Source organism: Clytia hemisphaerica, unplaced genomic scaffold (assembly GCF_902728285.1).
Source record: "Clytia hemisphaerica strain Z4C2 unplaced genomic scaffold, Clytia hemisphaerica genome assembly, whole genome shotgun sequence".
In the NCBI taxonomy this organism is placed as follows: Eukaryota; Metazoa; Cnidaria; class Hydrozoa; order Leptothecata; family Clytiidae; genus Clytia; species Clytia hemisphaerica.
This window is the reverse complement of record NW_027103680.1, coordinates 952,821-967,028: the sequence shown is the minus strand read 5'-3', so window position 1 is coordinate 967,028 and position 14,208 is coordinate 952,821. Positions and strand designations below refer to the sequence as shown.

The following is a 14,208-nucleotide window of genomic DNA, read 5'->3' as shown; positions in this document are numbered from 1 at the left end:
TAGCTTTAAATCAGAGTTTAAATTTATTTGGGCACTATACCCCTCTATGGGGGGGGGGGGTAGAGTATATAACAATTTTGGAAATTTACATATTTGTAGATTCTGGACACTATATTCCTATATTCTCCACCCCCCCCCCATGCACGAAACTTTTCAGACAGATCCTGGTCAATAGTGTAGCATTATTTTTTATTTAAAAATATTGAAATTTCAGACTTTTGCCAATAACCTTTTAGATTCATTACCACGTTTAAAACTTTCAGAGGTTGTAGAGCAACATTAGAGAGTCCAATGAAATGAAAAGTGATATTTGAGGTTTACTGATCAAATATGACATCTTTCAGAAAATGTCAACCTCGGTGTTCTATATTGTAGAACAATAAAAACTATTTAAAGGGGTTCTCAAAAGTACAGGGAACCTGCCAAGTGTTATATGCAAAGATTTCCCATTCGAGCCGGTTTTGAGGCTGACAAATTTAATGCTATAAAATGCACCCATAAACTTCAAGGTTTGGACCTAGAATATTCAAATGAGTTCACACTGGTCATTAAAGGTAAAGTTAAATTTATTATTTCAATCAATACCATTAAAATAGCTAAGTTTTGAGTTGAATAGCTTCGAAGACGCATAAAAGTGTTTCATTTTCAGGCACTTCTATAAATTGCTTCAAAATTGGCAACAAAAGAGAGTTCGTCTTTTCAAAAATTGACCATCAGTATCACATGGTTTGCCTCAATGTTTTTAATAAAAAACTTTCAAACAATTGTAACAATTAATTTGTTTGAAAAGGATGATTAAAAGTCAACCCTAATCCCAATGGTTCTTGACAAAGGTAAACCCCAAAATGGTTTTCATAAGAAGTCAGTCCCATTTTTAAGGGTTTTTTGGTGTTTTTGCATTTTGAAAACTCCACTCTTAAGATAAATTACAGGGTGTCACGAAGCCTAAAAGTGTCACAAATTTTGCTCCAACTTAAACGGACTATAATCTTGGGTTTGAGTCAACCCATGGCAAAGATACTTATAACAATGAAAGAGAAATTTACTCAGCCTGACTGTACCAAAGTTTCTTTTTGTAAACCTTAAATAGCACCTTTTATCCAGCTTACATTAAACCTAAACAAACTTCAACAAAATTTCATAAATATCCCCTCTATTTTTGACGAGGATCATCATTTTTGATTCCTTTTGCCGAGACTGTGGATGTATTATGTACTATGGTGGATGTTAAGGTGCTTTTTCAGAGTACCTTAAGTAAAAAATGATTTACCACAAACATGAGACCTGTATGGTGTATTAGTTCCGTTGTGAATTTGAAGATGATTTCTAAGATATTCGAACGTGTGCAACGCACTGGGCTTAACTTCAGTGGCTTCAAATTATTCATAGGCCCAATTGTAGACCCCCAGATATTCACCCAAGGAACAAGTGTGCAGAATTTCGGCCAAATGGAACAATTTTTGAAGTCTCCAGGCTGCCCCAAAGTTTTAGCCTCGTTGTGGCGAAAAACTCATCCCCAGGCCCCAAAAATCAAACTTTGAAAAATGAAAAAAGCACCCCCAGATATTCACCCAAGGAACAAGTGTGCCAAATCTCAGCCAAGTCCGACCATTTTTAAAGTCTTCAGGCTGCCCTAAAGTTTTGGGACATCATACACACGCACAGACACACAGACACACATTCTCACATTCTAGCTCAACTGAAGTTGAGAATATTAATTCCGCTGTGAATTTGAAGATGATTTCTAAGATAGCTTCTAGTCGCAAAAGGTTTTTCACAAACTACACACTTGTATGACTTAACTCCGGTGTGAATTCTAAGGTGTTGATTAAGAGATAAAAGATTTACCACAAACATTACGCTTAAGTGGCATAGTTCTTTCGTGCATTTTGAGATGAACTTCCAGATTGCATTTCCGTTCAAATGGTTGACTACAGACGTAACTTCTACATTAATATCACTTTCTGGGTGTGATTTCAAATTCCTCGAATCATTTTCTTCATTGTCATTCGCTAAAAAATCAACTTTTATTTTCATAAAATAATTATTTTCATGTTGACTTAAAATTGATTGCTGTTTAAGTAGTTCTTTACCGATTGTTCTCGAGCTAAATCATTTTTTACTTGAATTCCAATTGTCTTTAGGAGAAGTTTGACCCACTCGCTGTCTGGTGGAATATCTCCATTCCAATATTCGTTTGATAAGTCTTCAGCAACTTTAACACCGATCCCTTAGGAAGGATTTTCGAGTTTAGGACTTTCTGGTTCAATTTTGACAATGCCATAACAAAAACCGCTGTCTACCAAAACATCCCCCAACAAAAGCTTTATTAATATTTGCCATATCAACCATTCGAACAACCATTCATACAAGTGAACTTCCAACTTTTTTTATTCCATACACAATACACCTTTTTACGGTTAGGTGCCTCATATAAAAGTTCACCAAAATTTCGAGTAAACAAACCATCTCATTGGCTAAAAGCAAAAACATAAACAAAAAAACTTTCAGAGTAAGAGCACAGAAAACACATTTTTCTCATACTCTGCACATTTTTTTTGTTTATTTTTTTGCTTTTAGCCAATGGGATGGTTATTTACTCGAAATTTCGGTGACTTTTTATACGAACGGCTAACCAGAAAAAGGCGTATTCACATAACCATTTTTCTACCTTTTATTCTGAAAAAGCAAAATAAAAAAGATTAAAAGTAATGTTAACGTTAATAAAAGTGTTAATGTCAAGTTCAATCTTAGCGCTAAGGTCGTTACCAATTTTAAGAAACAAAAGATTTTTCAATCGGAGGGTTTTACCCAAATTGAGTCCCAAACCTATTAAATAGTTTTAAAAGACAAAGACAAAAAATTATAAAAAAAACAACATGTCAATCAAACTCGAAAAACTAGTAAATATACAAATATTATAAATATATATAATATAATAACACAAATTGAAGAAAATATACACGAAAGGTTTTTGGACACGATATTCCAAACCAGCTGATCTTTCTGGATCTTTCAGAATTTCTTGTAAAGGAATGTGTGGTCAGACGCCTCTTAGTGACAACACCATCGAAAAGGATGATATCCCGCATAAAGAATTTTATCCCTTTGTTATAAGAACAACAAGCTAGATGCTGAATGGACCTACCTGATGATGAAAGTTAGATAGCAGTGCGAGGAGAAAAATGAAAAAAAAACAGTCAGAAAACATAGCGTTTAGTTAAAATGCATACTCTTAGGTTCCAAATAAACGGGGGGGGGGGGGGGGGTTGGGTTCGAATAAAGGGGGGGGGGGTTGGAAATTGTACTTCTGAAACCCAAAAATAATATCGTAAAATAAATCGGGCTCTGTCACATTTTAGATATTGTCATTTTGCATCAGTGTGCAAAATTTCATAAAAAAATATAAAGAACAGCTCGAGAAATTTAAGTAATACTGTCTTTCCGGCGAAAATAGGTTGTTCCGGCGATTTTTAAATAGTTCCGGCTTCAAAAATAAATTTTATTGAAAATTGAAACATGCTTGATGGTGGGCATTGCTATTAGTAATGAGCCAATTCCGAGAAAATCTGGTAACAGACGAACAAACGAGCGAACGGACGAACATGGGTTAATTTAAAGGACCTCCACCGGGGCACCCGGAGGTAGGTCCAAAAATGAGCAGGTGGGTCAAGCTCCTATTAACTCCTATTAACGACAAAAAGTTACAAACATGTAGATTGAACTCGAAAAACTGATAAATTTATATATAATAACGCGAATTGAAGAAAATATACACGAAAGGTTTTTGACACTATCATATTCGAAACGAGCTGATCTTTCGGAATTTCTTGTACATGAAATGAATGCTTCCCATATGCCCATTTCTGAGGAGAACGATTTACCACAAACATTTCACCTCTAGTAGAATCATCCATCAAGTGCTTTAAGTATTCGCCAATTTACTATCGACTTGACCCTGTTTTAATTCTGCATGCATCTCTTCATGTTTTTTTAAAGCCTTCTTCTTTCGAAAGGAATCACCACAGAATTTACATTTAAATGGCTTAATACCCTTATGGATGTTAAGATGGACCTTTCGTGCAAAGGAGCTACCACAAACCTTGCACGTGAAATTAATTCCTTTATGCACGTTCAGGTGTCGATTAAGTCTAGCTTGTTTAACAAAAGACTTTTCACAAATGTCACATTTGAATTGTACTTTCGGGTTATGCTTTCTTTTTACATGGTTATTGAGAAATTTTTGGTTTGGGAACACATTTTTACAGAAATCACATTTGAACTTCCGATCAATAGCAGCGAAAGATTCTAAAACTGAAGTATTCTGTTTTTGGCCCAACCGCTTTGTGTCACTGCGAAGATGAGGTCTAGAAAGATTTTTATTTAAAATCAAAGGGCGACAAGTATGTTTATCCAGAAGATATTTTGTGAGAAATGCGATACCACATGTAGTACATTTTAATCTTTCTTGTAGTTTGTCCTGATCAACATCGATATAGTTGCTTTTTGATGGTGTTTGAACAGTAGTAGGTACCTCGAAATTACGACAATTTAGATTCTCTTGCAGCCTATTTACTTCTTGTGGCTGAACAGTTAAAAATGGGTTGTTCATCCCACAAACATTGTCTTCAGTTTCCATTTTTATGTTGTTCATTGGTGATTCTTTATTGCAGTCATTTCTTTGGCTGAATAAAATTCTTCTTTCGATGGTTCCATCGTTAGCATAATCGATTATTTCTCTCTTAATTTTGTCACAAATATTACCGTTGTCAGCACTGTTAGGTATGATATTCGAGGTTGAAATACTGGATTCACTATTAGAATGGTGTGGCGCATTTGAATTTCCCTCATTTCTTGTTTGTGTGTTCTGTTGGAAGGACTTGGAGGAATTCATCTTAAAACTTTCATTATCTGTCGTTGTTGAATGCATTTTCACTTCGTTTATCGAGTCTTCTAATGCCTGTTTAGCGATGGTTACTGAGGTGTTTAGAATATGTTTGGAACTAGCAATGGATTCTTCAAATTTCATTCTAGCATTAATGATTGATTCATTGAATTTTTTATTAGCGACTTTGATGGACACATCTAGCATCTGTCTTGCATTTCTGATGCACTCGTTAAGTTGTTTGTTGGTGTTTTCCTCTGAATCGCCGCCCATCTTTATGTTGTATCGATTTCTTAAACTTTGTTGTCTGTAAATAAAAATGCGAAGACGAAAAATATAGATTTTTGCATTTTTTTGACGTTTCGATGACTTCTTTTCATCATGATCACAATGCACATACAACACATATAGTATTTTATTTTTTTTTACATTTTTATTCAAAGTTATTTGGCCCAGTAAGAGATTTTTTCAAGTTTTGTTTTCTGTAGTGAAAAAGTCAAATAAGTTAAGTCTGTCTTAATTTAATTCACGACAGAGAAATTGGTATAACTTTTAATAGAACCTCTAGCCGTATTGTGTTCGTTGAAAAGATAATCAAGAGTGAGAAAAAAGCTAATATTACCATGTCTTGCTGCACTTTGATTGGAATCAAAAGTAGTAAACCCTTTTTATTTCAAGCGTTTGTTTGAGATGAAAATCAAGACTCCACAGACTCTACTCAAACAATCTAAATGACCCTTTATCTACATAAACATAATTATGGATTTGTGAAAACTACCTAAAATCAATGGGATTACCCCCCTTTGATCTTGGAATAGGTTCCTAATTGATAATTCAGAACTGATTCGGAGGAACAAAGGATTCTCTGACAAATTATATTCTGCAATGCTCTCTCAAGGGAACAATTTGGCCAACAGTGCACGTGAATATGGTCCTTCAAAAGTATTCAATGAGTTCCCTTTGATTGAACAAATAGTGCTGGTATTGTTTGATTGGGAACTTTTCAAATTAGAACAAAATGTTCTTTTTCATTTAAAAGAGAACATAATATTCATTTAAAATTGAAGGAAAAAAATTTAATATGAATAAGGAAATTCTTTTACGAGAGAACAAAGGGTAATGTTTGAAGATTATAACAATGATTTGAGGATTATAACCATAAATCATGTTCTACAAGGGTATATTCATTTTTAAAAGGAACATGTCATACACTATATATACATATTCCTTTTTTTAAGGATCATATCATACTGTATATAAGTGTTGTTCCTTTTTATAAGGAACAGATCATACACTATATCTATATGCATATTCCTTTTTTATAAGGAATATCTCATACTGTATATGAGTGTTGTTCCTTTAAAATTGAATATAAAGAGTAATATTTAAAAGGAATGATTTAAAGATTATTACAATAAGTATTTTTATACAATGTTTTATTCAATTTTTAAAAGGAACATGTCATACACTATATATACATATTTCTTTTTTATAAGGATCATATCATACTGTATATAAGTGTTGTTCCTTTTTATAAGGAACAGATCATACACTGTATCTATTTGCATATTCCTTTTTTATAAGGAATATCTCATACTGTATATAAGTGTTGTTCCTTTAAAATTGAATATAAAGAGAAAATTTTAAAAGGAATGATTTAAAGATTATTACAATAAGTATTTTTATACAATGTTTTATTCAATTTTTAAAAGGAACATGTCATACACTATATATATACATATTTCTTTTTTATAAGGATCATATCATACTGTATATAAGTGTTGTTCCTTTTTATAAGGAACAGATCATACACTATATCTATTTGCATATTCCTTTTTTATAAGGAATATCTCATACTGTATATAAGTGTTGTTCCTTTAAAATTGAATATAAAGAGAAATTTTTAAAAGGAATGATTTAAAAATTATTACAATAATTAAATTTATACAATGATATATTCCTTTTTATAAGAAACATATCATACACTATATATGTATTCCTTTTTTATAAGGATCATATGATACTGTATATAAGTGTTGTTCCTTTGTAAAAGGAATATGAAGGGTAATTTTGAAAAGGAACAATTTAAAGATTATTACAATAAATAATATTATACAATGATATATTCCTTTTATAAGGAACATATTATGCTGTATATAAGTGTTGTTCCTTTTTAAAAGGAATATAAAGGGTAAATTTAAAAAGGAACAATTAATTTTAAGATTTTTACAATAAATAATTTTATATGTTGTAATTATAAAGTAACTGTTTGTACTTTATATTTGTATTATTCATATTTAAAAAACTATAAACACTAAATAATTTTTTAGAGAGAAGGATTTTAATATCATTGTCAAAAATAAGGAATATTATTAGGTTTATTCCTATTTTCCCAAAACAAAAAGAGAAATACAAAATTGGGTTCTGATTGGTCCGTTAACAATCAGCGCAATTGTAGCTCTTGGAAAAGAACCAATGGAAAAAGGCAAATTTTGGCGGGGACTTGATAGTGCCAATTTAAAGTGGAACGATGTTAAATGGAACTAATGGTATCATTTAGACTTTGAACCCATTGAAAAGAACCAATGAAATCGTGCAATCAAACAAAAGGAATTTTGTGCATAAATAGAGGGATCATTCGTTCTTTCTAATCATTAGACTCAGTCAATATGAAGAGGACGTTTCATAAAAAAGAGTGGAAGAATGTTGAGGGTGCCAGCGAAAAAGCCAAACGACTGAAATTACAACCAGATATCAATGGTATTTATCTTTGTCCACTCAGTGAATGTGACAGCAACGCTTACAAAAGTCAGAGAGGTTGCCGGAAACACGTCACAGAAAAACACGGCTGGTTTTTCTTTTTTGACGAAAAACCCAAGATAGAAGATAAATTTCCAGAGAAGCTTTTGAATCCAGCAACCAAACTTTCACCGTTGAGAACAAAGACCTGGGATATGCCATCCTTTTCAAACAAGTGTGGATTAGCTCAAGACTTCGTTAATTGGATTTGCAGTGCTGGTGGTGGTGGAAAAGACAAAGTTCAAGCTGAACAAATCGTCAAGAGAATACTCAAATTTGCAAAATACTGTTGTTCAGATCTTGATGACTCGTGTGAACTGACCAAAGTCATGATGGAATATTGCATTGGTTGCGTCCAGTTTATCGAGAGATTTGTTGTGTTTATTGAAACGAATGCAAAATGGGTAAACCAGGTATCATTTCATATTTACAATCTCTTTCTCATTGCCTTGACTTTATGAGATACAAGGGAGTAGACCCTACAAAACTTTCAGTTTTCATGACGAGTGAAGTATTTCTATCTCGTGCTAAACAATGCCTACGGAGACAAATGCGAGTGGAGTGGAACACGTTATTCAGTATTGAAACACTTGAGAGCAAAAACAGCTGGGCCACTTTGGCAGAGCTTCAAACAGTTTTGTCATACCACGAAACTAGATATGAACAGATACTGAAACTGATAACAACTAAAAACCATTCCTCTAGGGATTTGTCATTTGCCACTTCATTTATCGTTGCAATGCTGTTCCTGAGAGTAAAGTCAAGTAGGCCAATGACTTACCAATTTATAACGATTCCCATGATGAATTCGATCAAAGAGGATGGTATGATTGACCAAACAAAATTTAAAACAAACTCAACATATGCATTTGACTCTCTACTATTTGAAAAAACTGTTTTAGAAAAAGTGAAACAGTATGTTGAAATTGTGAGACCAACTTTCAAACCATGTTGTCAGTATCTTTTAGTGAACGGAAATGGTACACAGCTGAAGAATCTTGGTGATATCTTTGGCAGAATGGTCTATCAAGCGATTGGAAAATATGTGAATCCAACGAGATATCGACAAATTATTGAAACTGAGAGCGCAGAACGTTTGACTACAGAAGAACAGGCAATCATCAGCTTGGACCAAAAACACACATCAAACGTTGCAAAAGTCCACTATCAAAAACAAAAATCTCGAGATGTTGCGCGAAAGGCCAGCGAATGCATGAAAATACTGATCAATAACAGTCCTAGCTCTACCATCACCGACGATCAGGACAATAGGAAGGTAAGCGTTGAAAACACAATTGACATGTCTAACGATAATTCTCAACCAGACGACGAATCACCAAATGTCGAATCTCAAAAACCTAAGAAACCTACATCAACAGCCAAACCTCCAAAAAGCACGCAACGCTCACCAACCGAACGAAAGCCAAAAAGCTCTTTCACAGCAGAAGAAGACGATTTTATTCTTAAAGGACTGAGGAAGTATGGCCAAGGCAAATGGACGCGCATTCTTAAAGATCCAGAATTTTGTTTTCACCCTTCACGAACAAACGCTACTCTCATGACAAGAGCAAAAGCTAAAAACTTGATTTCTTAGAATATTTACTAGTTGAACTATATAAAAAATTATTTAAATTAACTTTTTTTGAATTTTTTTAATTACTACAATTAGTTGTAAATTTCATATAAACATTTATTATATACTATTCATCAACATTAAGAACATTTAACAAATCCAAACCAGAAGTCTTGTCACCCTCTCTCACCCTTAATAACGTCTTATCACACTCTATCTGCACTATTCACAGGTTTGACAGAAACTGGAAATTTGAGAAAACGAAAGTGAAAATCTAGTCACCCTCTCTCACCCTCAATAACGTCTTATCACACTCTATCTACACTATTCACAGGTTTGACAATAACTAGAAATTTGAGAAAACGAAAGTGAAAATCTAGTCACCCTCTCTCACCCTCAATAACGTCTTATTACACTCTATCTACACTATTCACAAGTTTGGAAATAACTAGAAATTTGAGAAATCGAAAGTGGAAATCTTGTCACCCCCTTTCACCCTTAATAACATCTTATCACACCCTATCTAGACTATTCACAGGTTTGGAAGAAACTAGAATTTTGAGTAATCGAAAGTGAAAATTTTGTGGCCCCCTTTCACCCTTAATAACGTCTTATCACACTCTATCTACACTATTCACAGGTTTGACAATAACTAGAAATTTGAGAAAACGAAAGTGGAAATCTAGTCACCCTCTCTCACCCTTAATAACGTCTTATCACACTCTATCTACACTATTCACAGGTTTGGAAGAAACTAGAAATTTGAGTAATCGAAAGTGAAAATTTTGTCGCCCCCTTTCACCCTTAATAACGTCTTATCACACTCTATCTACACTATTCACAGGTTTAGAAATAACTAGAAATTTGGGAAAACGAAAGTTGAAATCTAGTCACCCCCTTTCACCCTTAATAACGTCTTATCACACCCTATCTACACTATTCACAGGTTTGGAAGAAACTAGAATTTTGAGTAATCGAAAGTGAAAATTTTGTCGCCCCCTTTCACCCTTAATAACGTCTTATCACACTCTATCTACACTATTCACAGGTTTAGAAATAACTAGAAATTTGGGAAAACGAAAGTTGAAATCTAGTCACCCCCTTTCACCCTTAATAACGTCTTATCACACCCTATCTACACTATTCACAGGTTTGGAAGAAACTAGAATTTTGAGAAATCGAAAGTGGAAATCTAGTCACCCCCTTTCACCCTTAATAACGTCTTATCACACTCTGTCTACACTATTCACAGGTTTGGAAGAAACTAGAAATTTGAGAAATCGAAAGTGGAAATCTAGTCGCCCTCTCTCACCCTTAATAACGTCTTATCACACTCTATCTACACTATTCACAGGTTTGAAAGAAACTAGAAATTTGAGAAATCGAAAGTGGAAATCTAGTCACCCCCTTTCACCCTTAATAACGTCTTATCACACTCTGTCTACACTATTCACAGGTTTGGAAGAAACTAGAAATTTGAGAAATCGAAAGTGGAAATTTAGTCACCCCATTCACCCTTAATAACGTCTTATCACACTCTGTCTACACTATTCACAGGTTTGGAAGAAACTAGAAATTTGAGAAATCGAAAGTGGAAATCTAGTCGCCCTCTCTCACCCTTAATAACGTCTTATCACACTCTATCTACACTATTCACAGGTTTGAAAGAAACTAGAAATTTGAGAAATCGAAAGTGGAAATCTAGTTACCCCCTTTCACCCTTAATAACGTCTTATCACACTCTGTCTACACTATTCACAGGTTTGGAATAAACTAGAAATTTGAGAAATAGAAAGTGGAAATCTAGTCACCCTCTGTCACCCTTAATAACATCTTATCACACTCTATCTACACTATTCACAGGTTTCGAAGAAACTAGAAATTTGAGAAATGGAAAGTGGAAATCTAGTCACCCTCTGTCACCCTTAATAACATCTTATCACACTCTATCTACACTATTCACAGGTTTGAAAGAAACTAGAAATTTGAGAAATCGAAAGTGGAAATCTAGTCACATCCTTTCACCCTTAATAACATCTTATCACACTCGATCTACACTATGATATACTCGAGCTTTTGCAAAGCGTGTGTTCAGAACAGTAGTCGAGAAATACCTCTTTCAAAAACATTAAAAATATGACTTTTCAGCTCTACAAAAAGTTCTTACAAAATTTAAAAATTCTAAAACTTAAAATGTTCGTTTTGATATGTTTTGTCCGCATCCAAGAGCTCTTCCATTACGCCACTTTCGATTTCAAAACAATCCTTTCCTTCCTAAATGTGTGAAAAGCGTAGATAAGAATTGATTACGAGTAATACAAGTGGATACACGGTGATAGATCTCTCCCATTACGTCACTTTCGATTTCCCGATAATCCTTTCAGTCTTAAATGTGTGAAAAGCGTAGATAAGAATGGATTACGAGTAATACAGGTGGATACAGGGTGATAGATCTAACCCCGCTACGTCACTTTCGATTTCCCGATAATCCTTTCAGTCTTAAATGTGTGAAAAGCGTAGATAAGAATGTATAACGAGTAATACAGGTGGATACAGGGTAATAGATCTCTCCCATTACGTCATTTTCGATTTCCCGATAATCCTTTCAGTCTTAAATGTGTGAAAAGCGTAGATAAGAATGTATAACGAGTAATACAGGTGGATACACGGTGATAGATCTCTCCCATTACGTCACTTTCGATTTCCCGATAATCCTTTCAGTCTTAAATGTGTGAAAAGCGTAGATAAGAATGGATTACGAGTAATACAGGTGGATACAGGGTGATAAATCTCTCCCATTACGTCACTTTCGATTTCCCGATAATCCTTTCAGTCTTAAATGTGTGAAAAGCGTAGATAATGATGTATAACGAGTAATACAGGTGGATACACGGTGATAGAAATCTCCCGTTACGTCACTTTCGATTTCACGGAAAAGCCTTTCTGTCTAAATGTGTGAAAAGTGTAGATAAGAATGGATTACGAGTAGTACAAGTGGATACATGGTGACAGATCTCTCCAATTCCTAGTCACTTTCGTTTTCCCGATAATCCTTTTTGTCTTAAATGTGTGAAAAGCGTAGATAATGATGTATAACGAGTAATACAGGTGGATACACGGTGATAGATCTCACACCATTACGTCACTTTCGATTTCACGGAAAATCATTTCCTTCCTGAATGTGTGAAAAGCGTAGATAAGAATGGATTTGTAGTAATACAAGTGGATACATGGTGACAGATCTCTCCTATTACGTCACTTTCGATTTCAGGAAAATCCTTTCCGTCTTAAATGTGTGAAAAGCGTAGATAAGATTGATAACGAGTAATACAGGTGGATACAAGGTGATAGATCTCTCCTGTTACGTCACTTACGATTTCAGGAAAATCCTTTCCGTCTTAAATGTGTGAAAAGCGTAGATAAGATTGTATAACGAGTAATACAGGTGGATACAAGGTGATAGATCTCTCCTGTTACGTCACTTTCGATTTCAGGAAAATCCTTTCCGTCTTAAATGTGTGAAAAGCGTAGATAAGATTGATAACGAGTAATACAGGTGGATACAAGGTGATAGATCTCTCCTGTTACGTCACTTTCGATTTCAGGAAAATCCTTTCCGTCTTAAATGTGTGAAAAGAGTAGATAAGATTGTATAACGAGTAATACAGGTGGATACAAGGTGATAGATCTCTCCTGTTACGTCACTTTCGATTTCAGGAAAATCCTTTCCGTCTTAAATGTGTGAAAAGCGTAGATAAGAATGTATAACGAGTAATACAGGTGGATACATGGTGATAGATCTCACACCATTACGTCACTTTCGATTTCAGGAAATAAAGCCTTTCTGTCTAAATGTGTGAAAAGTGTAGATAAGAATGTATAACGAGTGATACAGGTGGATACAATGTGATAGATCTCACACCATTACGTCACTTTCGATTTCAGGAAAATCCTTTCCGTCTTAAATGTGTGAAAAGCGTAGATAAGAATGGATTACGAGTAATACAGGTGGATACACGGTGATAGATCTCACACCATTACGTCACTTTCGATCTCAGGAAAAGCCTTTCCGTCTAAATGTGTGAAAAGCGTAGATAAGAATGGATTACGAGTAATACAGGTGGATACACAGTGAAAGATCTCACACCATTACGTCACTTTCGATCTCAGGAAAAGCCTTTCCGTCTAAATGTGTGAAAAGCGTAGATAAGAATGGATTACGAGTAATACAGGTGGATACACGGTGATAGATCTCACACCATTACGTCACTTTCGATTTCAGGAAAAGCCTTTCTATCTAAATGTGTGAAAAGTGTAGATAAGAATGGATTACGAGTAATACAGGTGGATACACGGTGATAGGTCTCTCCTGTTACGTCACTTTTGATTTCAGGAAAAGCCTTTCTGTCTAAATGTGTGAAAATCGTAGATAAGAATGGATTACGAGTAATACAGGTGGATACAAGGTGATAGATCTGTCCTGTTACGTCATTTTCGATTTTGGAACAGCTCTTCAGTTTGAAACTTGTGAAAACAGTAGAGAAAAATGAATATTTGGTGTTAAGAGTCTGAAAAAAGGAACAAAATTTTCACCAAAAAAAGTTAAATAATTATTATGTTATTCTTATTGTTATCATTAAATCATTGTTATTATATAATTATAAAACTTAAAAAAAAGGAAAAGGATTTGAAATTTCTTGAAATGGTTGGTGCCAGCTGTATAATTATGATTGTACTTACCAATTCACAAAACGACCAAAATACTCTTCAAGGAAATGACTTCCTTTTTTTACATTTATCAATCACCCAAAAGCCAAACCAATGTCTTTGTTAATTTTTTTTAAATCATTTTGATTTTAACGCTGAAACAAAAAATGATATAAGAATTATTACAATATTGTGATTTGTTAATTATCAGTTGAATTCGATTCTATTTCGATTGAGATTACTT

The 14,208-nt window shown here is 34.1% G+C and overlaps 1 protein-coding gene across 1 annotated transcript; it reads right to left on the bottom strand.

Moving 5' to 3' along the window:
• Window positions 1-3,925: 3,925 nt before the first annotated feature.
• Window positions 3,926-14,120, bottom strand: LOC136803770 (zinc finger protein 701-like). Its single transcript, XM_067060497.1, has 2 exons — window positions 13,998-14,120; window positions 3,926-5,192 (listed from the first exon to the last, which is right to left on the bottom strand). Exon 2 carries the CDS (start codon window positions 5,156-5,158, stop codon window positions 3,926-3,928), a length of 1,233 nt encoding a protein of 410 aa, XP_066916598.1. The 5' UTR covers window positions 5,159-5,192; window positions 13,998-14,120.
• Window positions 14,121-14,208: the final 88 nt, after the last annotated feature.

Excerpts from the sequence above, each read along its gene's own strand:
- LOC136803770 (XM_067060497.1), bottom strand. The coding sequence starts at position 5,158 with ATGGGCGGCGATTCAGAGGAAAACACCAACAAACAACTTAACGAGTGC.